The following is a 27095-nucleotide window of genomic DNA, read 5'->3' as shown; positions in this document are numbered from 1 at the left end:
AATATTGTCAAGTTTCTGTACAGCTAAAAAGGCGACAGCGATTTATTTCCATGGTCTTCAATAAAGGAACAACCCAACTTCATCTAGGAATAGTGTAAAATTTGCAGAATAAAAGGATATGTATATCTGATTGTTCTGACAAATCGTCGCAGGGACACTTAATCAAAATTTTCGACCAGTCATTTCTTGCAGGGAAGCTAAGTGACCTAAACAACAAATTAAATCTAAAACCAGTTAATAAAAACCTCTCGTAGTCACTCATTTGTAATTTAACATATGGCTGCATTTTTCTGGAAATCACAATTTGCTCATGGGCAGCCACCGTAATTTTAATCATTTCTGTGGTGGTTCTGCACTCATGCAAGTAGGTCATGGACTTTTCCTTCAAAGCTTTCCTGGAAATATTGCACAGTGAGGATGGTTCAGTATAATAATTTGTCAGGCCCAAGTCTGTGAAGAATTTCTTCACGTAGCCCAGCCATCCAATTTTTCCACTCTTTTCTAGCCCAACCACGTTATTCATAATTGAACGGTTTAACCCACATTCATCAGTCGTCCAGATTCTGTGCCATAGCAGTACCGGGGCTGTCTTTATAATATCTTCCAGATATGGTTCTGCATGGAAACACTTTTTGGAACGGCTAGAAGGTATTTCATAAAGAGGTTTTTCACCACCTGTAATGATTATACAATTGTATGCCCCCACGAGCCTGCGCCGTATGTCGCGATTGCTACACAGGTAACTTTATACACTATTAACATCTCTCCAATAGGTTTCCTGCCAATTTCAGGACTCAAATTTTTTAAGGCCATTATTGATTTGCAGTACAATTACTTTCTAGTCTTGAATGTGGTGTTCCATATACCCGTGTGATCGAACAAAACTCCCACATAGGAAAAAGTTAAAGTAAAATCAACTGGGGAAGAACCGATAAAAACTACCTTTCTCTTTTTGTGTGCACCCAAACCACAGGTCATGGTGAAGGTCTTTGAACAGTTTATCCTTAGATCCAAGCCTATCATAAAATCTGCAAAGGAGGTAACTAAGCTTTGCATGGCCTGCGGAGTTCTGGCCATCAAGACTGCGTCATCGGCATACAACAATGCTGGGACTGATCTTTCCCCCACCATCGGCATATCCCTACACTCCCTCAATAATGTAATCTCCACATCATTAATATAGAGTGTGAAGAGAAACGGAGCCAAGGCGCAGCCTTGTCGTACCCCCTAGCGATACCAAAGGATTCTGTACATTCGCCATTTTTTCCATGTCTCACTCTAGCAGATGCACCTAAATAAAGTTCCCGGAGGAAATTAATAATAGATTTATCTACCCCCAGTTTTTCCATAACCAGCCAAAGTTTACTATGTGAAACACAGTCGAATGCAGAAGTTAAATCTATAAAAGTTAAAAACATTCGACCCTCCTTGGCTTTTGTATATTTTTCTATTACAATATGCAAGTTCAAGCACTGGTCAATTGTACTAAGCCCTTTCCTAAAACCATATTGTAAATCGCTGATTATCGTATTTGCATCAGCCCATGTTTGAAGCCTATTTAAAATTACCCGCCCAAAAACTTTAATGGTGGAGTCCAGAAGCGCTATTGGGCGATAGCATTGACAACTAGCTCTGTCCCCCTTTTCAAATATGGGAACTATCAACGATTCACACCACGAAGATAGAAGGCCATTTCAAAGCGTAGCATTGAAGAGTCGGGTGAGGATCGGGGCCAAGAGATCTACGTTATTTTTATATAGATCCACCAGGACCCCGTCAGGCCGGGTGTCTTGCCCCCCAGGCTTGCGATAATACTAGCATTCACCTCTGCTACAGAGATATCAGGTACCAAATTATTCCTTAGATGGCAATAATCTCCAATTAAGTTTTCCTGTATTAAACGATCTTCCTCTTGTCTCTCAGCAGAGTATAGTTCTGAAAAGTGCTTCACCCACTCTTTATCAGTTATGGCTACTTCTATTTTAGCTGAAGCGTTATAATTCAAAAAAGGGGCATTAACAGCTTTCCAAAAAGCTGCAGTATCTCGACTTAACGATGCTTCGCACAAAGTATCCCATGCTTCTTTTTTTTAAATGTCTTTTCTCTTTTTTAGGGTCTGCTTATAAACATGTCTAAAGTCTTTAATTAGGATACTATCTTTAACTGGGGCATTTAAAGCATGTTTAAGGTTTGAATAGGCCTTGGTACAGGCCGTATCAAACCAGCTCTTTTGAATCTTTTTAACACCTTTTGTTTCAACCCATAGTAACTTCTTAATTTGTGATGTAATTAATAAGAAGTTTTTTATAATATCAATATCTTCAGGATTCACATCCGTGCAGGCGTAAAACTGGGGCTCAGTACTCCTTACTAATTTTTTAAGAAAATCTTCCGGGACAATTTCTGTCCACTTAAACGAGAAACCGTTTTTCCTAGCCATAGAGATGTTATCTACTCATGTATTAGGCATTTCTTTTCCGTGTAGTGCCCTAGGTCTGCCTTGAAGAACTAAACTAAGGGGAACGTGATCACTCAATGAATTTTCGAGGGTGTTAAATGCCTGAATCATACCCCCATGTCTGGCAGTCATGATTATGTGATCAATTGTTGAATTTGCCCCTCTACCGGTAAAGGTGGGAGAAAATGGCATCTCAGGGCTGGCCAGTCTATTCGCAAAACCCATGTCACACCCAAAGATAACTTCATTTAGGTGGTCCCCGCACTTGGTGTGCTCAAAATGGCTTAGACTGGTATCTTTATCCAGCATGACACCACATGTTCCTCTCTCCCCTCGTACACATAAAGAACAGTTAAAGTCTCCTACCCATATAACACAGACCTCTCTAGAGCTTCCTTCCACCATAGATTTTATATTGCCCCCGAAAGACTTAAAAATATTGTCCACGTCCTCTCCCGGGACATTATTATAAAAAATTTACCAAAACCAAGGAAAACCCAGTATCAATAACAATCCTGATAATATGATAATACATGTTGTTAAAAACAATTTCTACTTTAGTGCATAGTAACATATTGGACACATAGGTGCATAAGCCCCCTTTAGCCCTACCGTGGGCAGAGCTAATAGCTGGGGAGAAATAAGTTTTAAATCCATCGATATGATCAGGGGTCGTTGTCCAGGTTTCTTAGAGACTAACATCATCATAATTGTTCACAAGGTTTACCCAATTTTCGTTTTCCAAGTTTGACCTTAGACCTGCGATATTCCAACTCACAAATGACCATGTTTCCTTGTTTGTTTGGCTAACCAGGGTATCCGTGGTACACTTAAGCTCTAGATTAACCCCTAAGGATGAGTTTTCATCTGAGATACTATCATTCAATAAAACCTGCTCATTTCTCTTAGGATCCCCATAGCCTACCCCATCCTTTGCCTTGATCACATTCGCACCCAAGTTATCGTAAACAGTCCTTGGGCCACCACATCTCGTGGGTATTGTGGGGTTAATAAAAGAAGTGTCTGTGGCAAGTCAATCAATGTCCTCCAGTCCCTGCAATATATCGTAATGATTAGATGTTGGCATATTGTAACTCGCCCCAATTCTATCCCTAAACTCCCCTTGCTGCCATAAGTTTGCTGTAGTCATGTTAGAGTACATCGATGGGTAGAAATTAGTCAAATCCAGACTCTGGACCCCAACATTCGTTCTATAATTATTCCGCCCACAGATGTATCTTACAGCACTGTCTGTCTCTAAAATAGACTATAATACAGTCCCCAGGAAGATCTTTTTGTTTATGTCCAACCCAGCCCACTCTGCGAACATGTAAGATTTCTGCGTGTACATACCCTGGAAGGGGTCTGTTAGTGTTCAGCCAAAAAAGTACCTTGTTCTTGAGTTCTAAGTAAGATTCTCCTCTGTCATTTTTCAGTTCCGGCACCCCGTCAACACCACAGTATAGGGCATAGACTGTGGTGGCAAGCCAATGCGTGGATATCTGGCCTTTTCTCTATCACTACTGTTCTTTCCTTGTTCTTTGTCAGTGATATCCAAAGTCCGCTCCCCCCCTGCTATATCCTTTACAGTCTCCCTCTCAGCCACCTTTCTTTCGGTATTTTTAGAAGCCTGTGCTCTGTTCCCTAGAGGCAAAGCACGCGGGCCAGGGCAGTTATCGCCCTCCGCCAGTAAAATAGCTGACTTATGGAATAGCTTTGAAGCGCTACTAACTGTAGTTAAGGCTAGACCAGGTCTAAATGTATCCACAGTTTTGGCATTAGCCTCAAGATGTTTCAGTAGATCCGAATTAGTTAAGGCGGTCTTTTCCAAATTCCCTATTTTATCTGTTAGAACTTTTATTCTTTCTAGCAGAGGTAGAATTAGAGATTTCATCAGCTGCTCAAGATGAATCATAAAACCCACGGGGTTTGGGGGTAGCGTTTCCTGATGAACCTTAGACCTCTCCTCACTGTGATGTACCTCAGCAGTGGTTACCTGACCCCCACACTTATCCACATTTTGTCCTGATGGAATAGGTGCTGTTTTCCGCTGTATACGGCTACCTTTACCTTTCCCCCTGTGTAGGCTGTTCTTTCCTACTATAAGTTTGTTTGATTTTAGCTTTTTATCCTCTAGTTCTTGGAGGGGGAATCTCGGTATTTGCCCTACCCATTAGATCAGGGTCAATAATAGAAGGGACATCCGACCCTTCCAGGTCTACTGAATCATTAATTAGGAGGGGGGCTCCTCGCTTGTATGTGGGAGCTGCATAGTTGGTGTTAGAGAGAGTCTACTAACCGGAGGGGAAGGTTCAAAGGGTGGATTTTGTTGTAGCGGGATGATACGATTGCTCTCTGCCCCTGGAAAATCTGCATATGAGCCCATAAGCATAGAATCAATAGAATTTGCCAATGTTATATATGTGTTTACAGGATGTAAAGGTAAACACATACCTGGGGGAAGGAAAAGACGTCTCTCAGTGCTCTCGATAGCTGTAACAACTACCCCTATAGTCTTCTATAACATCCTGTCTATCGCAGTCAAGCTTGGGAGGGGGGTGGTAGTGGCTGTTTTCTGTCTAGTGCTTGAGCGGGTGTGCACAGGAGTATTTTTACCCATATTGGAAGTGGCGACTATAATCACGAGATAGAGTGAAAAGTACTTTCTGGTCAATATCCTTGTTGAAGCAATAAACTAATGCTTTGCCAAGGGAGGTGGCCCAGCCCAGCCTCGGCCAGCCCCGGACGACCACAGACAGCCCGCCCTTAGCCCGGCGCCGCCCGCGGGAGTCCCGCGACGCGGAGGAAGCGCCGGTGTTTTAGCGCCTCTGGGTGCGGAAGTGGGCGTAGGAAAACCCGCACAGAATTCTGGGGGCTGTAATCTCCCCGCTCGGCGGCCACGTGATGGCTCTATGAGCGGCAGCAGGGGGGACAGACAGCCAGAGATGTCAGCGCACTCACTGCGCAAAGGAACTGTTGGGCAAAGACTCCAGTAGCAAAGCGTCCCCAAGCCGGTATCAAGGAATGTCTCCCGCTCCACCGAGGGAGCGCCGGTGTTTTAGCGCCTCCGGGCGCAGGAGTGGGCGTGGGTGGGCGGGGGAAAACCCGCACAGAATTCTGGGGGCTGTAGTCCCCCCGCTCGGCAGCCGCATGATGGTCCTATGAGCGGCAGCGGGAGGGACCAACAGCCAGAGATGTCAGCACACTATCGGCGCGAAGGAACTGCTGGGCAAGGACTCCAGTAGCAAAGTGTCCCCAAGCCGGTATTTAGGAATGTCTTCCCTGTTGCCGTTCTCATATCTTCTTTTTACCTGCACTCTCGGTTTTGCTATTGTACACCCACTTCTGCTTGCACCCACCTATTTTTAGGCTTCCACCCACCACACTAATCCCTCGTCTAGATCACTCCTTATACATTCCTCTCTTCGACTCCCCGTTTATCTTTCCCACACTTCTCACTTCATGTGTGCCCTACATCAAAGCTGTGCATTCACCTGAGAAGGCTGTTTATTGCACTCTGGAACTCAAACCCCCAAGTAACTGAAAATAAATGGATTTTGGTAAGGCAGCACTCTCTGACCTTTTAAACACCCAACTCACCCCTCCAAGGCAAGAGCCATGTGGCACAGTGAATAACTGCTTCACTACAACATCCACACTTTTTGTTCACAACTTTCTACCATATTCTTTATCAAACATGGCCACGGACTTACGCCTTGAGTGGTGGGCTGAGGTGCTGAAAGCAGGTGCATGGATGTGACAAGGAGTTTGAGGAGAGGGAACGTGGCTCCCAGCCCAGACGAATGCCCAGTTCCTCTAGGATTCGTAATAAATGGGGCACTGGTGCAGCAGTGGGACAATGTTCGATCAGTTGTATCCCTGAATAGCAGAGCTATTACCGTGTATAACCTTGACGGTGCATTCCCCCACATGTGGCGACATAGGCTTGCCTGCATTGTGTCTACGAAGCAACCATCCTCAAAGGGATCAGTTTGGTAGAATATTATTTGCCCAGTCACGAGAGAAAAAACACAGGCCACCTAGAATCGCACTTGGCATTACTCCTATGTGACTTAAAAACGTCATTAAACTAGTCTTTAACTTCAAGGTCTTCTAATGGTTTTTCTGTTTCTATGTAGATATGTATGTGGTTTTGTATAGCGACAAAGGAAGTGAATTTTATTTATTCCACAGAAAGCAACAATCACATTTTTTCAAAGAGATTGTGTAGCACAAAAAACAATAGACACATTTTGTTTCAAAGAGAGTGTGCACTTAAGGCATGCACTGGTAATGAAAAAAATGCCAAAACGATTAGCTTAAAAGTTTTTATTAACTTAACAGATCACATGTTACCATTTGGTACATGGTGGTGTTTATTCATTGAACAGACACTCATCTTTTAGGTAACTGTGTAAAAGGGACTTGCCAAGTGAAAGGAATGGCGCAGATTGGTGTAGAGAACATTGGTCTGGAAATGATTTATTGCTGTAGCAGGCATTCTTTGAAATGGGTCTACCTAAAATCGATCAGAAGTGCAGGAAAAAGAAGTGCTGCTAAAATATCAAGGTAAATTACCTGGTTTAAGCTTATGTAATACTGATTGGGGAGTAAACCCACCCTTTAATAGGGTTTTCAGAAAGATTTAAGATGTTTCACCTAAAAAGGCAAAAGGTCTGTGCAGCATGTCAATCAGCGTAATACTTGCTGTCTTGTTCCTCATGTCTTAGAAAACGATCCTGTGGCAGGATTATTTTACTAACAGAATAAAACACTATTTTAAAGAAGCCTTATTTCGGCACTAACTATATATGCACAATGTTTATGTGCTGCTCAGGAAAAGCCTGTTTCCTGAACAGCTTAGGACTTGAATTACCAATTGTAAATGAAGAGCATGAGAAAATACAACCACATGCTAAGATTATTACTAGCATCCTTTCTCTGTAACAAAAATGAGCCATCACTCTAATTACAGGTGTACTGCGAGGGAACCTTCAGCTTATTGTAAACTGGATTCATTACCTAAATATAGCTATAAGGTAAAGGAAGCTTTTCTTGCAACGTCTTTGAGGTGTCCCGAACAAGTGGTTGAGACTTTATTTAGTCCATCAATGCACATGTAGCCCAACCCACTTGTACAACACACCACTGTAAGGCAGAAAATAAAGAAATGCAGCCTCATTAACAGTAACAGGTAAGCATTTGGAACTCTTCATTTTTGTCTTTTTATAAGGCACACGTGCACAGTAAAACAGTCTATTGCAATTTCCCTATGCAACAGTTCTGTTCTGATTTATGAGTGTAATTATGAGTGTAACATTTACAGTCAATCATAACAGGTATTGTCTGCACGAGTTCCTAGTTATGCCACCTGCCTCTCCATTTTTCATTGTTTTTTATTTTTTTGGGCAATCAAATGCCCCAAAGATGGCTTTACTGCAGAGAAGGGGACATTTTTCTACGTCAGCTAAATGCTCAATACATTTTAGCACGTGTGTAGAAGTCTTCAAAATGTTGGATATTTCTTTCCAAAAAGCATAAGGTTCAGTGGAAGCCTATATCGTACTGTTATACGCAAATCTCAGGCCTGGACTTTCAATTTAGAGGACGAGTTGAAAGGAATTGAAACAACTGGCTACAAATGGACACAAAAGCAACATCCAAACACATTCCAATTATACAGTGCATGGAAGTAATCTGATTTGCCAATTGCACTGAATTCTAAAAGAATTTAGGCCGACTAAACGAGTGATCCTGGCACCTTAGGGATTCTGCTAAATTAGCAAGGCTCGTTGTAGAGCACCTCTGTACTATGTACATGATGAAGATCCTGGAGGATTAAGTCACCCTCTTCCTCACTTAGAATAAAAATGTATGATAATTTCCGATTGCGAAGAAGAGGTGGACAAAGTAGTGACAAATGAAAAATAATTACTTTCATATTCTAGTGACAATCAACCGATATGACAAAGCCGCATCATTTAATTTCATGTAAGATTGGGTAGTTTTCAAACAACTGAACCACAGTGAACAGGTCAGCTGGTTGATTAGGCGATAGATTAGGAAAATGGACAGTTGCAGCACTGCTAAACCCACGCCAGTTTATGTGCGCCATTCAAAAAAAAAAAAAAAGGAAAACAAACTTACTCCACTCATTACAAACTGTTGCCTATATTCTGCATAAGTGGAGGGCAGTATAGGACACACTTCAACCAGCAACATGTCCCTGCCTTGTACATGCAATATTCAGAGGCATTGAAAAAGGTGCATTTTACTTAACATACACGTCTTCTTGACTAGTGTACTTTGAACAATTCTAGTCCTTTTTTCCTAACATTTCATTTGTATCTAATTTCAAATTTTATCAGACGTTACCTAATTCTATTTAAAGGTGTTCAGCAAGTCACAATGTGATCGAAAAAAATGTGTGGAATATAACAATCAGTTTGGTCCCGGAAGCTGGAAATCGATTACAAAAAAGCAAGGCTACAAAATAGTAAGAAAGTAAGCGGTTTCTTACATTCTACCCTGTTGCAAGTCAGAAAAATAGCAAACATTTGGTTTTTATAAAACGATTTTCATAAAAAAAAGGATTTTAATGCAGTATTGCTGCATTTACTGTTTAATACTTTCATCAATCTGTCCCGCTGCAAGCTAGGCTACTTTTAGTTGCTCGGTTTGTACTTTGAAAACTGGAAAGTCAAGACGGGACACAAAGAAAATCATCCTTAATGCACTGGTCCGACAGTGGCACATAATTACCATCACCATTCTCAGTAGTGTTTTAAAGAAACGCAAGACAAGCTTGAGAGACTATGTTCGAGCTTGATCCTTTCACGGCCCCTGTATATTTTTCATGCTCCTGTAGTCTTCCCGAATCCTCCAGATATTTTCAAAATACTAACGAGGATAGTAAAATGCTACCAATTTAACAGCTTATAAGACCATAGGCAAGCAGAGCAAGTTAGAGCGACTTGAACTTTCCAGTCACTTCTCAAATAATGTTTCTCAAAGAGTCTTGAGAGTTTGAAGACAAAGGCCCAAATGCTCTAGCCATCCGCGTCCTCGATGTGTCCTGATGGTTGAAGCAGTGTGTGAGGCTGGAAAAGTGTACTTGTTCCTCGGGATATGCGATCTTGTTCTGTGCTGGTAGAAAGCGAGGCGAGAGCGATGGGCTGCACTAAGGCGGGGGACATGCCAGAGACTGACAAGCTGTGGTTGGAGCCCTTAAACGTGAGTTCTTGTGTGGGCAAAAGAGGCTTGAGGATGCTGACGAGGCAGAACGCAGAGCCACTTTTCGGAATAAAGTTCACTTTATTCTTGTCAGGACAGTAGAAGGGAGGAATTTCATGCAGCGGTTTTGGCCTAGAAAAAGAACAAAAAAAGTGAAATAGCTCCAGGATAGTAATACATCAAATCCTAGGACATTCACAATGTATGTAATTGTCAAAAGTACTTTTTTTAAACATCTTTTTTATTCGCATTTTAAATCGGATTGTACATGTACATTTAGTCATATCTTTTCACTATACTTGCTAACCCATTCAGATGTGGATGTTACAAATCATAAATATAACAGATTGCACCTTAATGTACATTCTTCTTAACGGTTAGTCTTATATTTTTCACTTCGGAATTCTGTACCACAGCATTTATGTACTCAAATGAGTGACTTCCACACTTAGCCAAGTTTACAGTATCAACCCACTCTACACTATTAATGCTTAACAATCTATAATAAACTTTGTTGTGGCCTGTCTCTAGCATTTCTATTATAGGTAGTACGGATTCCTTCCTGCATGCTTCTCGGCTGGCTGGGGGAGTATAAGTCAGGATATTACATCTGTTTGTATATTCAGTTATGTATCAATGGGGGGGGGGGGGGGGCTAGGAAACTCGTGCTCTTGACTCTCCTGCATCTTCGGCCCTCCCTCGGAGTCTGTCATGTTTCTAGTCTCCCAATCCCGCAGTACCTCTGCCCATAACTCCGCCATGAGACGTTTACCTAGTCCCCGTGCATCATCTTTCTGGATGTCATCTATCCTGTAAGCATCTGTTCGTGGCATGTTTTGCTGCAGATTCACATGCTGTGGATACGTCCGCCAAGATTGCTGTTTGTTTTACTCCGGAGGCGGTAGCCGGGAGGTGTGCTAAGTGAACTGCTGAATTGTGTGTGAATACCCTCATGTTGGTTGTGTTCACGGATTTTATTGTGGCGCTTCCAATCTTTTAATTGAATCTCTTTTATTCACTGACAAATTGTTATTTTGCACTCTGCTACCATCAAGGCAGTTTTAATCCTCCATTTACCCGCACCCACGGTTCTCAGCCGATTCAGGTGCTGAGTTCCTCGGTCCCGGGCTGCGCAAATCGCCAGCGGCCATCTTGGGTGGGACACCTCTCACTCGGCACTCTAGTCGCCAGTACATAAGGATACGGGTATGACTCCGCGCAGCGGACGTGCCCCAATTGAGCCGGAGTCGAGCCAGAGTCGAGCCAGAGTCGAGCCAGAGTCGAGCCAGAGTCGAGCCAGAGTCGAGCCAGAGTCGAGCCAGAGTCCAGCCAGAGTCGAGCCAGAGTCCAGCCAGAGTCGAGCCAGAGTCGAGCCAGAGTCCAGCCAGAGTCCAGCCAGAGTCCAGCCAGAGTCCAGCCAGAGTCCAGCCAGAGTCCAGCCAGAGTCCAGCCAGAGTCCAGCCAGAGTCCAGCCAGAGTCCAGCCAGAGTCCAGCCCGTCTGCGCCCGTCAGCGCCAGGGGCCAGGGAGGCTGGCCCTATACACACCCAAGCTTCAGGTGAACCATTGTATACCCTATCCGCCTTAAAAGCCCTCAAACCTCCTTGGCAGTCTTGCCATTACACTTATGCCCCGGACTCGCTCATGAATGTCCCAGACTGCGGATGTAACGAGAGAGGTAATCATCATAACTTCCCGGACACCGCCCATAAGCGGGTTGCCCCAAAGAGGCCAGCCCCCCCCCCCCTCATTTCTAATTACTCTGGTTTTCTTATTAATACCCGCTCGTTAGTTAAAAACAATGTCACTTTTAGGGAATTCATTTTGGAGAAAAACCCCACCTGAGTCTTTATTACTGAAACTTGGGCTACGGACTCCTCCGAGCCTGACCTAATAAATGCAATTCCGGAAGGCTATGCCTTGGCCAGAATGGACAGAATTGGCCGTAGGGGAGGCGGGCTGAGGATTCTGTATCACAGCTCGACAAGATGTCGAATCGATCACCTGTCCTCCCCGTCTGACCCCTTCCAGGCCTTGTATTTTGCCTTAAATCCCTCCCCCACTGTGTCCTTCACTGGGATCCTGATTTATAGGCCCCCGGGCCCCAGGTCCGCTTTCAGTCTCGGACTTCTTAAGACCCTGGAACCCTACATGGACAGATCCAACTTCACTATTCTTACTTCAATTTTCATTTGGAGAATTCTAACTCCTCTGACACTGTCCACTTGTTGGACTCCCTTGCCTCCTGTGGACTGCCTCAGTTAGTGGGTAGTCCGACCCACTTAGCTGGGCACACTCTGGACGGGGTATTCACTAACGATCGCTTCAGATTGGCTTTCCCCTCCCCCTGTCCTGGTTGGACCATCTGGCCGTTCCCCCTCAATCTCGTACTTCCCCTTTCTACTGTGCCCCAGTTGGATCACAACAAGTGGGAATCGAGGAGGAATTTCAGGGGGCTAAACGATACACTTACCCCCTTCATGTCCAATATCAAGCCTCTGTTAGGAAGGGGTGCCGACGCTGCGGCCCTTGACCTGTCAAACACTTTGGCAGGTGCCGTTGAATCCCTAGAACCGGCTAAGCAATACTACTCTGCCAGGAAACGGCCCTCTGCCCCCTGGTTCTCAGACTCCCTTAGGGTCCTCAGACAGGGGTGTAGGAAACAAGAAAGACTTTGGAGGCTACATCTGGACCCCATAGAGAAGGACAAAAACAAAAGACTTCTCAAGGGCTATAAAGCTGCGGTTTTGGCAGAAAAGAAGGCGCATTTCGCCAAACTGACTGCTTCACTCAGCTCCCCTAGGGACCTGTTTAAAATAGTTGACACCTTGTCCCTCCTTCAGTCACCTGACCCCATAGTCGCCTCCCAAGAACTGTGTGATCAGATCTCCACCTTCTTCCATACTAAGATCATGGACATCTACACAGACTTGGAAGCTCTCAACCTTAGCCCTGGGAGCCCCGTCTCGCTCGTCGCACCGCGTCTGGAAAGTCAGATGCCCGAACCCCGTAGCCTCTTCAGTCACTTTCCCCTCCTTACTCCCGAGCATCTTAGTCCGCTCCTAGACAAACAAGTCCGGATCCCCGCTTGACCCCTATCCTTTGAAAATCCTCAAAGAATGCAGGCAGGTAATACTACCCCCCTTGCTGAGGTCATGAATCTGGCAATCTCAGAAGGCGTCTATCCCCTTTCTTGGAAATTGGCCATTGTCAAGCCCCTGCTGAAGAAACCTACTCTGGACTCTGGGATATTGAAAAACTTCCGCCCCATTTCTCTCCTCCCTACCCCTGCTAAGATACTAGAGGCACACCTTACCCATCACCGGAGTGCCTTCCTGGATAGCTCCAGTTCCCTGGATCCCTCACAGCACGGCTTCTGTAAGGCTCACAGCACTGAGTCGGCGCGCACGGTGGTTGTCGATAGTATCTGCACTAAGGTCGACAATGGCCAGATTGCTTTACTGGTGCTGTTAAACCTTACAGCGGCCTTCGACAGCCTGTCCCCTTCCATTCTAGCTAGCCGTCTCAGTAAGTTGGGAGTGGCCGGTCCAGCACTCAGCCTCCTAACATCCTTCCTTGACCAGCGGAAGCAAAGGGTGAAGCTGGGCGCTTTCCTCTCGCCAGTCAAGCCTGTGAAGTGTGGGGTCCCCCAGGGCTCCTCCCTGAGCCCCACGCTTTTTACCATCTACATGGCCCCATTCGCCAGGCTTGTAAGATCCTTTGGGCTGGAAGTTCTTTCCTACGCCGACGACACCCAGATTATGGTCTCCATATCACAATCGGTGAACATAGCGGCCCTAAATTTTAAAAACTGTATGGAGGCAGTCGCAGGCTGGATGGTTCAGAACTTCCTCAAGTTGAATGAGGAGAAAACGGAGGTTCTCATTTTTGGAGGCAAACACGAGACCTGGTCAATGGACTGGTGGCCCTCTGTCCTTGGTGTCTGTCCCACGCCCTCCACTTCGGCCCGAAATCTGGGTGTTATCCTGGACACCACCCTTACCCTTGATAAACAGGTTAGCAGGACAGGTTCTACCTGGTGTGGTGCCCTAAGAATTTTAAGAAAAATCACCCACTATCTCCCCCTATAAGCACGCAAACAGGTCGCAGTGGCTCTTATAGCCTCCCGGCTGGACTACTGCAATGCACTATATCTAGGTATTAACAACGGCTTGGTCCAACGCCTTCAGATTGTGCAAAATGCAGCGGCCCGCTTTGTCGTAGATGCCCCGAAGCGCGCGTCAGGCTCTGCCATCAGGAGGAACTTGCACTGGCTCCCCATTCAGGCCAGGATTAATTTCAAGGCCTTCTGCCTTACGCATCACGCCCTAAATGGGACTGGGCCAGAAGACATTCGTTCCCTCGTGTCCCTTTATGTCCCCGGCAGGGCTCTTTGTTCTGCCAATAAAAATCTCCTGCCTGTCCCCCGAGTCTTCAAGGCTAGATGGGGTGGAAGGGCCTTCCGTTCCCTCGCACCCAAACTGTGGAACACGCTCCCTGATGACCTCAAGGGCTTGCCTCTCACGCCCTTTTCCGCAAAGCACTCAAGACCTGGCTCTTCCGAGAAGCCTACTTGTGATCTGCCCACCTCTTTCTCAAACAGTTGTACCATCTTTTAGCACCTTGATGCCTACGGGTTTAGTTGCGCTCTACAAATCCAAATTCATTCATTCATTCATTCATTCATTCATTCATTCATTCATTCATTCATTCAACTAGTGTTGGGCTCAGACACACACAAATTGCTTTTCTTCGAAGGAAGTCTTTTCGATTCACAGGACCTAGTGACCACCTATTAGTGGCATTGCGCATAGGCAGCAGCTCCATTATTAAAATGCTTTTTTCTTGCACGTAGGGGAAGATTGGAAATGAAGCACAGAGAATAGAGAAGAGATGATTATGCAAAGAAATAAAGAGAAGGAAAGAAAAGTAGTTATCTGCAACAACCCAAGGTGAGCTAGGCGAACACATGTGAATCTACAGCACTACAAGCCACAAACAGATGCTAACTAGGTAAGTAACATTTTCAATTTGTGGCACGTATGTAGCTGAAGATACACATGCTTTGCATAGACTGCTTAGCAGTCCTCCCAAAAGTGGTGGCTTAGCCTGAGGACATTGCATAACACAGGAAGAGTGTGCGTAAGACAGCCTGGCCACCTCTAGCTTCTGGCCAGGACATCCACACAGCAGTGCTTGGTAAAGGTATGAGGGGAGGACCAAGTAGCTACTTTACAGATGTCAGCTAATGGTATATTACCTGAGAAAGCCACAGAAGCCCCTTTCGCATGAGTGGAATGAGGTCTGGTAGTGACGGACAGAGTTCTTTTTGTTTGGCATAAAAAGTCTGGATGCATTGTGCCAACCATTCTGCAACTCCTGCCTTGAGGGGCTTGGAGTAATAAACAAATAGCTGTTGTGTCAATATAGTACATTAGCACCTCCTGACATCAAGAGTATGCAGAGTGTGTTCTGCTATATTCTCTGGGTGTGAAAAAAGGACAGGCACTTCCATTGGTTGAGGTGGAAACTGGAGGCTCCCTTAAGGACGAATTTTATTCGTTCTTAGAACCAATCTATCTTGATGTACCTGGAAAAACGGCTCTTCATGTATTTCACGGACTCTACTGAGAGAGGGGATGGCTACAAGAAAGGCCAACTTCCAAGACAAGAATTTAACTGGACAAGAGTCAAGTGGTTCAAAAGAAGGCCGATCAGTCTAGTGAGGACAATGTCAAGGTTCCAAACAGTAGCAATGGGCGTCAGTGGTTTAATAACTCTTTTGAGGTCTTCTGTAAACGCCTTCATGACTGGAATACTTAATAGTGAAATAGGTTGACTATTCTGCAAATAGGCAGCTACATGTAAACAAATAGATGTGCAGGCAAGTCCTGACTTTTGCAGGTGAAGGAGGTAGCATACAATATGTTGTACAGATGCGGTTAGTGGACTGGTGTGTTTAAGAAAGAAGTAGTGCGCTAAATGTTTCCATTAGGATGCGTAACGGGCCCTAGTAGTAGACTGTCGTGCCTATTTAAGAACAGACACACAGTTCCGATAGATTAAGGTAACCAAATTATAAAACTCCTGGAGCCAGATCATAGGGTTGGGATGTCAGAGTGGTGTGGTTTTGTGTGAGAAGATTCAACCTATTGGGCAGCTCCTTGTGTGGGACTAGACAGAGTTCTAGCAGTGTAGGCAACAATGGCTGGTATGCCAAGGTTGGTGCTACCAACATGAGCATGAGGAAAGTCTGTCTCAGCCTCTCAATCACAAAATGTAAGAGTGGGAGGCAGAAAAGGGAAAGAAAATGTCCTATACCAACTAATCCATAGTGCACTGCACAGGGTCTGTGGGTGTAGTAATCTTTTGGTAAAGTTTGCCCCTAAACCCCCTCTGCCCACCCCACCCAAACGCTGGAAGTGCACATGTAGGACCTGGGGGTGGAGTTCTCAATCGTGGACTTGTTGATGCATGCTGCTGAGCTCTGCTCGATCGTTGTCCACCCCAGGAATGCGATAAATGAGTAGATGTACTTTATGATGGATTGCCCATCACCAGATGTTTTGGGCCACACTGGACAACTGTGGTCAATGAGTGCCCCCTTGTTTCTGCAAGTAAAACATGGCAGTCATGTTGTCCGTGCTTATCAGGACTGTCTTGTTTTGAATGAGAGGATGAAAAGCCAGAGAGCGAGCAGGATGGCCTGCAGCTCCAGGCAGTTGATGTGAAGAGTTTGCTGGACAGGGTCTTCTGACCCTGACCAGTGAGATGATTGAGCTGTGCTCCACAGCCTGTAAGTGGGGCGACTGTGGTAATGGTCCATTGTGGAACTGGTACCCGAAAGGTCGCCCTTGCAAAAAGTTGTTTGCATTCCACCACTGCAGAGAGTGATGTGTGTGGCCCCCAAACCAACACCAGATCTTCTAGGTGACCATCCACTGGACACCACTTTGATGCTAAGCACTCCTGTAACAAGTGCATGTGGAGCCTGGCATAAGGGACTATAGCTTTGCTAGACTCCATCATGCCTAATAGGTACATCATAGTCCTGACTGTTACTTGCCGATCTTGCTGAAAAAGAGGCAGTAGGTTTTGCAAGGCTTGTACTCTGGCTGGGCTGGGGTAAGCTTTTCCCGCGTGTGCATCTAAGACGGCCCCAATGAAGGACTGACCCGTAAGAGGTTGATGGTGGAATTTGGTCAGATTGATGGTGAAACCTAAACTGTGCAGGTTGTGAATTGTGGCTTGGGTGTGCGCTAGACAGGGTAGCTGTGTGCCGTTCTTGAATAGCCAGTTGTCTAGGTAAGGGAACACGTGGATGCCGCTCCTCTTGAGATGAGAAGCCACCACAGCCAGACATTTGGTGAAGACTCTTGGTGCAGTAGTAACTCCAAAGGGGAGCACTTTCAATTGAAAATGGTGTTCACTTACCACAAACCTCAGATATGTCCAATGTGCTGGGTCGATGGGTATGTGGTAGTAGGCATCTTTCAGATCCAGGGCAGTCATGAAGCCTTCTGTCTGCAAGAGTGGTATGACGTCACTATATGAAAGTGATCCAACAGAATGTCCAAGTTGAGAGGTCTGAGATCGAGGAGGAGCCTGCGGGAGCTGTCCTTTGAGATACGAAAGTAGAGGTAGTATACAACCTGGCCACAGTGTTTAGGTGGAAAGGGCTCTGTAGTCCCCTTGTCCTTGTGACTTCCTCGTGAAGAAGGCACAGATGATCTTATTTATTTAATGCATTTTTATAAAGCGCAGACTTTACCCGAAGGTGTCAGAGCACTGTACAATAGAACCAGTTACGTTACATGAGAGAACTATTGCAGGAATAAAACAAACAAAAATAGCAGGCCATAGAATCGGAGTGACGCAGCCAAAAGGCACACAATCTCAAGGATAGCATGAACAGACTGTACAAGCAAAAATAAGAATAAATATGACAAATTATACAATGACTAAGGAACTTCCTGGCGAACAATAGCAGGCCATAGAATCAAAACAACGCAGACAAAAGGAACACAATATCAAACGCAGCAAGCACAGGATGTACAAACAAAAATAAAAATGTTTGTGACAAATTTACAATGACTAAAGAACTTCCTGGTGGGGTCTGAGAGGCAGGGAATTAGTTCTGAAGGTGTCTTTGTAATAAAAGAGATTTGAGGTCTGCTTATAAGATCTGGATGGAGGTGATGGCACGGAGCGAAGGAGGAAGCGAGTTCCAGATTCTCACCGCATTACTTGAGAATGATTGTGCCAACAATTTTTCCCTTTTGAAGGAAGGGGGTTCAAGAAGGAACTTTTCCGCATTCCGAAAAGGTCTTGAGCCTCCAGACAGTTTGAGTTTATTCGCCAGATAGCGAGGGGAGGAAGAGTGCAAAGCTTTGTGGGTGATGCACGCTGTTTTGTAGATAGCTCTAGCCTTGATGGGAAGCCCTCGGAGAGAAGACAGGATAGGAGTGATGTGGTCACTACGTTTGGATCCTGTAATGAAGCGAGCTGCTGATTGGAGGACGGATTTGAGGGGGGGGGGGAGAGGTGAGATTTGGGAAGGCCAGTCAGAAGAGAATTACAATAATCCAGTCTAGAGAGAACTAGCGATTGGACCAAGGTTTTTAGGTCATTCTCCGGGAAGAACCGACTAATCCCCCATAAAAGGCGCAGTTGATAACGTGCGCTCTTGGCCATGGAGTTGATGTGTGAGATTAGGTTGAGTCTTTTGTCAAGTATACAACAAGACCTGTGCACACACAAATATCAAACACAAATAATATGTTGTCAAATATGAATAAAGAAGGGCAGTTGGTTTTCGTCTGACGTGTTGTTTTTATTCCGCCAGCCGACACGTGTTTCATTACTCACTTACTTCAGGGCTAAATCTCAATGGATAATGTAGTAAACCCCCCACAACTGGTGATAATTCCGACCCAGTTAGGGTGTCGATGGATGGTTCGGCGAATGTTGGCCAGAAAAAGTTAAAGAAGCACTGTGGCACATTCGTTAATGACACGTTTATCCATCGCCACGAGGGGAACGCCGTACTTGTTGCTAGACAGACATAGAGATAACCCGTCTATATACAGCTTCGATTCAGGCAGCGGTTCTTTCACATCGACTCCTATTGATCTCCAATTGATTATCGCGGTACCTTTTCGACTTTGGCCCGGGATTAACTCAATCTTTAATATTCATTATATCCTATATGGAGAGTCCTCACTGTCTGTCCTAGCCTTGATTCGGTGTTAACGTGTCATTAAAGAATGTGCCACAGTGCTTCCTTGACTTTTCCTGGCCATCATTCGCCGAACTATCCATCAACACCCTAACTGGGTCGGAATTATCACCAGTTGTGGGGAATTTACTACATTATCCATTGAGATTTAGCCCTGAAGATTTGGAGTGCATTGCACTCTAATGAAACACGTGTCGGCTGGCGGAATAAAAACAACACGTCAAACGAAAACCAACTGCCCTTCTTTATTCTTCATATTTGACAACATATTATTTGTGTTTGATATTTATGTGTGTGCACAGGTCTTGTTGTTTAACTGTAGATGTATGCATAGCATAAAATTGTCAAGGGGTTGTTAGGGTCACCCCTTTCCTAGTTGCACCACTCCAGCAAACAGACCACTTATCTGTCCAAGTATCCAATGGAGCGCAATCATTCCCTCAGATCAAGCACCCTTGCCGTTCGTAGAAATTCTTTTGTCAAGTATGACACCTAAGGATTTAGCGCAGTCCACAATGATGGGTTTACTGTTGAGTAGATTGGATTGATCCATCCAGGATTGAACAGGAGGCGGAGAGAGCTAGATAAGAGGAGGAATTCCGTTTTGTAGGGATTGAGAATGAGTTGGTGAACTAACATCCAGTTGTGAATAGTATTGAGAGTAGAGCTGAGCAGTGAAAGATCATGAGAGGAAGACACCTTGAGGTAGATTTGGGTGTCATCCGCATAGAGATGGTAGAGGATTCCAGATTTGCTTAGAAGGTTCCCTAATGGTTCCAGATAGAGATTGAACAGAGTGGGAGCAAGGATAGAACCTTGAGGGACGCCTTGACCAACCACCAGTGGAGACAAGAGACTGTTTGCAATCTTTAACATTTGGGATCTGTCCAAGAGGAAAGAGGCAATCCATTTGAGTACTGTGCCTTCCACGCCTATTCTCTGTTGAAGAATGTTAAGGAGGGTGTTGTGATTAACAGTGTTAAAAGCTGCAGAGAGGTCAAGAAGAATCAGAAGGCACGATTCCCCCGAGTCAAGAATATGCAGCGCATCATCGATCACTTGCAGCAGGATTGTTTCAGTGCTGCAGTTTTGAATAAAGCCAGACTGGAACATGTCGAGGAGATTATTGTCCATAATGTGTTGGGAGAGTTGTTGTGCAACACATTTTTCTGTGATCTTTGAAAGAAAAGGGAGATTGGTGATGGGGCGGAAGTTATTGAGGTCATTTGCATCTGCAGAGGGTTTTTTTTAGAAGGGAGGTAACCTGTCCTGTTTTGAGGACAATTGGGAGGGGTCCATGACTGAGGAAGAGATTGACTAGCCTGGTCCAGTAGGAGAGAGTGTTAGTATAGAAATCAATGGCGATGCCACTGGGAATGGGGTCGGGGGAATGGTTGGAGGGTTTGGTTTCGCGGATGCATTTGAGGAGATCAACCTCTGAGATGGCAACAAAGTTCTGCCAAGTGACTGCGGATTTTCGCTCATTGATGGGGGTGGGGTGGTTGACCTGTTCCACCAGAGATTTTACCTTTTGATCGAAGAATATAGCGAACTCAGTTGCTTTCTTAGAAGCATCCTCAGGCTTGATGGTTTGGGGAAAACAATTAGGGTTTTTGATGAGGTCGAAAAGTTTTTTGGGTCTGTTTTTAGCTGAATCGAGGAGGGATCTGAAATGTTATGTTTTTTCTGTTATGTTTTTTCCTGGAAGATGTGCTTGTGGTATAAGGATCTTGCTGAACGTAAAAGAGAGAGGTTGGGGGTGCATGGAGATTGTCTCCAGTGCTTCTCCAAGATTCTAAGGTTTTTTCTTTCGTCATAGAGAGCTTTGTTTAACCAAGGAGCTGATGGGGTGGGTCTTTTCCTTTTGCTTTGGAGTGGAGCAACCTTGTCGATTTCAACTGCAAGGATTGAGAGGCAAAGGGGAGTGAGATCGTTGACATCCGTATTGGGGTCTAGACTAGGAAGAGACTGCATAGCAGAGTCACATAGAGTCTCAAGATCAATGTTTTTTGTGTTGCGGAACCACGTAGAGGCTCTTTTGGGTTGGCCGAGAGTTAAAATGTGAGAGAGATGAAAACAGAAGGGAATGAGGAAATGGTCAGACCAGTCAACACAGATGGGTGAAGCAGTGGTAATCTGGTCTGATTTGGAAATAACAAGGTCCAGAATGGAGCCCTAGGCATGTGTAATTTCCGAGCAGTGTTGTACAAGATCGTTAGCTGAGAGAAAGTTTGCAAGCTTGTTGGCAGCCTGTGTCTTCCACAGAGCCCTAGGAGGATTTCTGGTGGTGTTTGAGTTCCAGATAATCCATCTCCTGTATTATAGAGAGAACCCAACTGTCTAAGGTGATTTCTAAACAGCGGGGCAGAAAGCCCTGCAATTTTCCCTCGACAGGTGCGTGATCGGGGGGAAGTTGAAGGGCGTTGCTGCTTTGGAGGGATAGTAAATCAGCAAGGGGGGTTACTTCAATGGCTAGGTAAGGTGTAAGAGGGTTCTGTAGCAGGAGTCTTAAATGCGCCATGATACTGTGAGTGCCGAAAGGAGCCTCGAGTTGCGGTGTTTGTAGAGCGCCCACAGCTTTGGTCATATCTGTGTCTTTCTTTATTTTCTTGAGCATCTGACTGACCTGAGGCCAAAGAGATGCCACTATCCAAAACCACAATTAGTCAATGTTTCTGGACCGCCGGCCTAAAACTGAAAATTCACAGTCAAGCCTTGTGCTGCAAGAGAATGCTAAATCCAATGCCAATAGCGGCTGTATCCGTGGCATCCAGTGCACAGGAACTGTTAATGGTGGAGATAACCTTCCCCTCTTTCACCAACTGCTGCCCTTTCTTGCTGTACTTTTTTGCAATGTGCTCCACTAAGTTTGTCGTTTGATCCCAGTGTGCGCCGTGGTTATTCGCGAGAGCAAGCCGATGGAATAAACGATGCGGCAACGAGAAATGGGCTGTGCCGCTAACCTCTTGCCCTCGGGTCTATCATCTTGCTCTCCCGATCAGGAAGGGGTGCATCACTGGTGCCTTATGTGTGGGCATGCTTTCTGCCTAATGGACCACCAGTGAGTCCGGAGTTAACTGGCCACAAATGTATGGCGGGCCACTAAATGAGGCTGTATACTTCCTATCTACCCTAACTCTCGACTTGAGGGGCTCTTTGAAAATCTTCAATGCAGGTGTTCAGACCCTGTTAAGCATCGGGATGTACTGGAGGGATAGTTTGGTGGAGGGGAGGGTTCGCACAATGAAATCATGCTCTTCTTGCAGCACATGGAGTTCTAAATTGTGGAAGGTGGCAGTCCTGTGAGGACATTCATGATATGCAGTGACATCATCTAGAGGGAAAGGCTTGGCAGGGTACAGGTCTGGAGCGGAGCCTGTAAGGGGTTAATTATTATAATCATCCCAAGGGTATGGGCCCTGTGCGTCATTAGTAGGGTCATAAGGAGCCTAGGACTGATCTCGACCCCCTCTAATCCAGAGTATGAGGAACCCCAAGGTGAGTGCTGTGGCAACTCTAAAGGCAACACCCAAGGTACCAGGGGAGGAAGAGGAGGAGGACGACAAGCGCGAGGCAGAGGAGAGGTAGCTCTGTTGTGTTTCTTAGGCATTTTGGAAGCTACAGTGACCGGGGGTTGAGGGCCTCCTCAAAGGTCAGCTTCCTCTTATGAGGCACCTATGGAGGCTTTGCCAGGATCCAACCAGTACCTGGCTGGATATGGATTTGCTACTGCCAACCATCCAGATATTCCTGCAGCCAGTCGAGGATTGGCAAATCTAAGTGTTCGGAGGCTGTGGAGGAAGAGGGTCTTGATGCAACTGAAGATGTTGCCCACCAGAGGGCATCTACCTTGATCTGGGTGCCGAATGCTTCGGATCCGTTAGTCTCGGCGCTGAACTCGACCTTGGCTCTTAGTGTTTCAATTCAATCTGCCAAGTTCTGAAATCTTCAGCTCCACCCCATTCAAGCCCTAGGTTGCGCCTCTGGATCCAGCGTTGAAGGGGCGGATGAGGCTCTGTGCTTTGAGGAGTACTTTGGCGTAGTGTGTGGAATGGATGCTGGGCCCATCTCAGAATGGCAGAGTCGGCTATGGTTGAAAGGCAGTGGCGCACAGGAAGCCTCATGGGCCGCACAGGAGCTTGGGGCTGGTGCCCCTTGGTGGTGAGTTCAGGCAGCATCAGTACTTACTGGGGCCTTTTGTTGCTGTTGGGCCGGCGGAGGCTGTTTGGGCTCGACGTCCGTCTTAAGAGTCGACGGTTTCCACAAGTATGCTGGCTCCATTTAGACGCCTGGAGTATCGACCTGTTCAATATCAGACCAAAGAGGTCTGGAGTGTTTTGTGCCTCCTGTCTATATGCCATGATAGATGAGGCAGGGCGATGAATGCATCTGTTCCGAAGAGTCCTTTTTGTTATGAAACGCAAGACATCCCAAACATGACTCCTCTCAGTCAGTCAATCAATCAATCAATCTATCTATCTATCAGTGGTTTATAGAGCGCGCTACTCACCCGTGAGGGTTTCAAGGCGCTGGAAGGGGGAGGAGACCGCTCTGGGTCAGTCGAAGAGCCAGGTCTTGAGGTCCTTTCTGAAAGTGTGGAGGGTTGAGGAGCATCTGATGTTGACCGGGAGCTCGTTCCAGGTTATGGCTGCGATGTAGGAGAAAGCTCTCCCGCCGGTTCTGCTTCTGCGGATGCGGGGGACCTCTGCCAGAGCGAGGTCAGCGGAGCGGAGGTTTCTCTTGGGTACGCGGAAACATACTGAGTCGTTGAGGTATTTGGGTACGATGTTGATGGATTTTTAGGCGTGGGTGAGGAGTTTGAAGGTGACCCTCTTCTCGACAGGGAGCCAATGGAGGCTACGTAGGTTTTGGGTCATATGTTCATGGCGCGGTGTCCCTAGGACGAGCCTGGATGTGGCGTTCTGGACGGTTTGGAGCTTGCGTAGAAGAGTTTTGTTGATTCCGCGAAAAAAGGGCGTTGCGGGATCCAAGTCTGCTGATAATGAGTGCGTGGGTGACGGTCTTGCTGCAGTGGGGGGTTGGGGAAAGGGGGGCGTGAGGGGGATCCATTTGAAGGTCTTACGGATGATGTGGAGGCAGTTGAAACTGGTGGAGGAGACGGCGTTGATCTGGCGGTACATGGAGTGGGAGGAGTCTGGGATTATGCAGAGGTTCCGAGCGTGGTCGGTCGGGTGGGTGGGCTCCCGAGGGCAGAGGGCCACCAGGTGTTGTCCCAGGCGGAGTCGCAGGGTCCCAGGATGAGGACCTCGGTCTTCTGAGTTGAGCTTTAAGCAGCTGTCCTTCATCCAGGCTGTTACGTGTCTCATTCCTTCCTGGAAGCTGAGTCTTGTGATTTCTGGCTTCTTGGTGAGGGAGAGGATGAGTTTGGTGTCGTCGGCATAGGATACGATGCTAAGCCTGTGCTGTCTGACGATGGTCAGGGAGAAAAGAGATTGCAGACTTTGTGGAGGTCAGACCTCGGCTACTTGCTGTGGCAAGTAGGACAGAGTCAAAATGGAGTCCTTTCCATCCCCGGGGATATTCTCGACCCAGACAGTGGGAGTCAGGAGGTATGTAACCGAAATGGTCGAATTAGATGAGACAGCTCAAAACAAACAAGAAGCAGGACAGTTTTGTAGAAACAGACAAAGGGACGGATCAGAGTGCACGGCAAGAACACCACATGGCTTAGAACCGGAGCTCACAATGACATGTCTAAATCAGACGAAGGGGAAAAAAACTATCTAACAATTGAGCTGATGCCCGTGCACAATACCACTAATAGGTGAAGTAAGTATGTCCTGTGACTTGAAAGACTTACTTTGACGGAAAACAATGTGCACACGTGAGAACACAACACTTGATGGTGGAAGTATACACGACATTTGTATCTACAGCTACACATGCCACGAACATATAGCTACCTTTGTTTAGCTAAAGGGAACCAAAGCACGGCCACCTCTTTAAAATGAGCAGATCATGCCCTCTTGTAACGCTCCTTAGGTCTTGACTAAAGAAAAAGCCCCATTCAAAATTCAGAAGGGCAAGCAGCGAGAAAATGGCGAGAACGTAAGGTCTTGGAAGCCATAACATCCAGAGCAGGGTAAGCACTACGCTGTGTTATTTTTGTTTACCCTAGCCACTGTTTCCATCACTTTCCCAACTCTTGGGCATAGATAGATAACCAATCATAAAAGAATCGGGAGGTGATCACCAGAAGCAAGTACCAGACTTCAACAAAACAGAGGAAAAAACAAACAAAAAAGGATGTTGGGGATACTAAAGATTTTGTCAATCAATAATATTAGAATATGTATTCAGTATATACATTTTATACACAACCAATAATCTAGCAGCAGTTCAGTTTGCATACAGACAAAATTACCCAGTAACATTTACAGAACAGCTTAACTAGACAACTGATACGCATTTTGCTAATTTTACCCTTTACTAGGGTTCTAAATACAAACAAAAGATATTCACTCTTATGACAATATTAACTTCGAGTATGGTGCGTTAAAATGACTCCAATATTTTCATTGCCAAATTTACTTCCAAAAGAAAACGAGTTACATACCTGTAACTTGAGTTATCCAGTATTGGTATCTTTCATAGATTCACATGCTTAGAATCATCCCCGCCGACGAGGTGGAAGTCTCGCGGTACAATAAAACATATACATTACAGTCATAATAACATTATACTATAGGCTACAGTAGATAGCAACGTCACTATATTAGCCTATCTTAGTCCTTTTGCAAAAAGAATCAAACTTGGAAACCAGCCAATCAGGCAGCAGAAACCTCTTAGAACCTTCCCCACAGAGAGGCAAACCCTCAGATTTTCGCAGCACAAGTGACAGTAAGTATGCCATAATGCTAATGTAAGCCTCTCCGGGGAGGAGGGTGGGTCGCATGTGAATCTATGAAAGATACCAATACTGGATAACTGGCAGGTAAGCAACTAATTTTCTTATCCAGTATTGGGGTATCTTTCATAGTTTCACATGCTTAAATTCAGAATAGCTAGCAGTAAATAACACTCAGATGAATAGTGGATGGTGGGTATCATAAAAAAATCCAAAAGATACCATGTCAAACCAATGCAAAATATACATACATATCTGTATTGTAATAAAGAATCCGTTTTACACATATGCAATAATGGGTATATGCAATAAAGAACTTTACAATAGCAGAAATAATATACTCTTATCATATAGGCTTACCTGATCTAAAAAGGTTTCGTAGTACTGCTTGACCAACTGCTGACTCAGCCTATGTTGCTAGATCCAGGCAATAATGCCAAGCAAATGTGTGCACACTTTTCCAGGTTGCAGCACGGCAAATCTTTTCCAAGGACACATCAGAGAACAGTGCCGTTGATGAGGACACTGCCCTGGTAGAAAGAGCTTTAGGCTTACTTGATAACGGATGTTCGGCCTTGCAATGGCAGAATTAAATAGTGGAAGCAATCCACCTTGAGATAGTAGCTTTCGTTACTGCTGATCCTGGCTTATGATCACCATAAGAAAGAAATAACTGGTCTGATTTTCTGATGGACACAGTCCGAGATATGTAGAACTTCAAGCATCTTTTGACATCCAAGGTATGCAAAGGCTTTTCCGCCGAGGAAGACGGATTAGGAAAGAAAGTCCGCAATATCACAGGTTCGTTGAGCTGGAATGAAGTAAGTATGAATGTGGGATTAGTTCTTAAGAGGACATAGTCATTGGTAAACTTCAAATATTGTTGTCTTATAGTAAACGCTTGTATTTCGATCACTCGTCGGGAAGAGGTGAGTGCCAATAGGAGAGCTGTCTTCCATGAGAGATATTTTAAATCTGCTTTATTAATGGGTTCAAATGGATGTTTCATCAGTTGCTGTAGCACCAGATTCAGTCTCCATTCCGGAGCAGGAGCTCTAATGGGTGGGAAAGTTTTGAAAAGGCCTTTCAGGAACTGTTTAATGAGACGATTGGAACAAAGTGATACCGCTCCTGAGGACCGTCTGTATGTAGAAATTGCGGTCAGATGCAATTTAACAGAAGCAAACATTATACCGGACTTAGACAATGACAATAAATAAGGTAGAACCTTATCAGGAGAACAGTCCAGCTGATGTAAATTGTTGTTGCTGCACCAGACACAGAATCTCTTCCATTTTA

At 45.4% G+C, this 27095-nt stretch overlaps 1 protein-coding gene across 1 annotated transcript in view; it reads right to left on the bottom strand.

The window, feature by feature from the left end:
* Window positions 1-6772: 6772 nt before the first annotated feature.
* The window catches only part of FAM117B (family with sequence similarity 117 member B), a 211972-nt gene continuing 191649 nt past the window's right edge, over window positions 6773-27095 (bottom strand). Inside the window, exon 8 of the mRNA XM_086955267.1 lies at window positions 6773-9823. Within this exon, the coding sequence (XP_086811393.1) occupies window positions 9508-9823 (316 nt within the window). The 3' untranslated portion in view covers window positions 6773-9507. The remainder of the gene's footprint in view (window positions 9824-27095) is intronic.

Source organism: Lissotriton vulgaris, chromosome 2_1 (assembly GCF_964263255.1).
Source record: "Lissotriton vulgaris chromosome 2_1, aLisVul1.2, whole genome shotgun sequence".
Lineage (NCBI taxonomy): Eukaryota > Metazoa > Chordata > Amphibia > Caudata > Salamandridae > Lissotriton > Lissotriton vulgaris.
The sequence above is the reverse complement of the archived record's forward strand: the minus strand, read 5'-3'. Positions and strand labels throughout refer to the sequence as shown.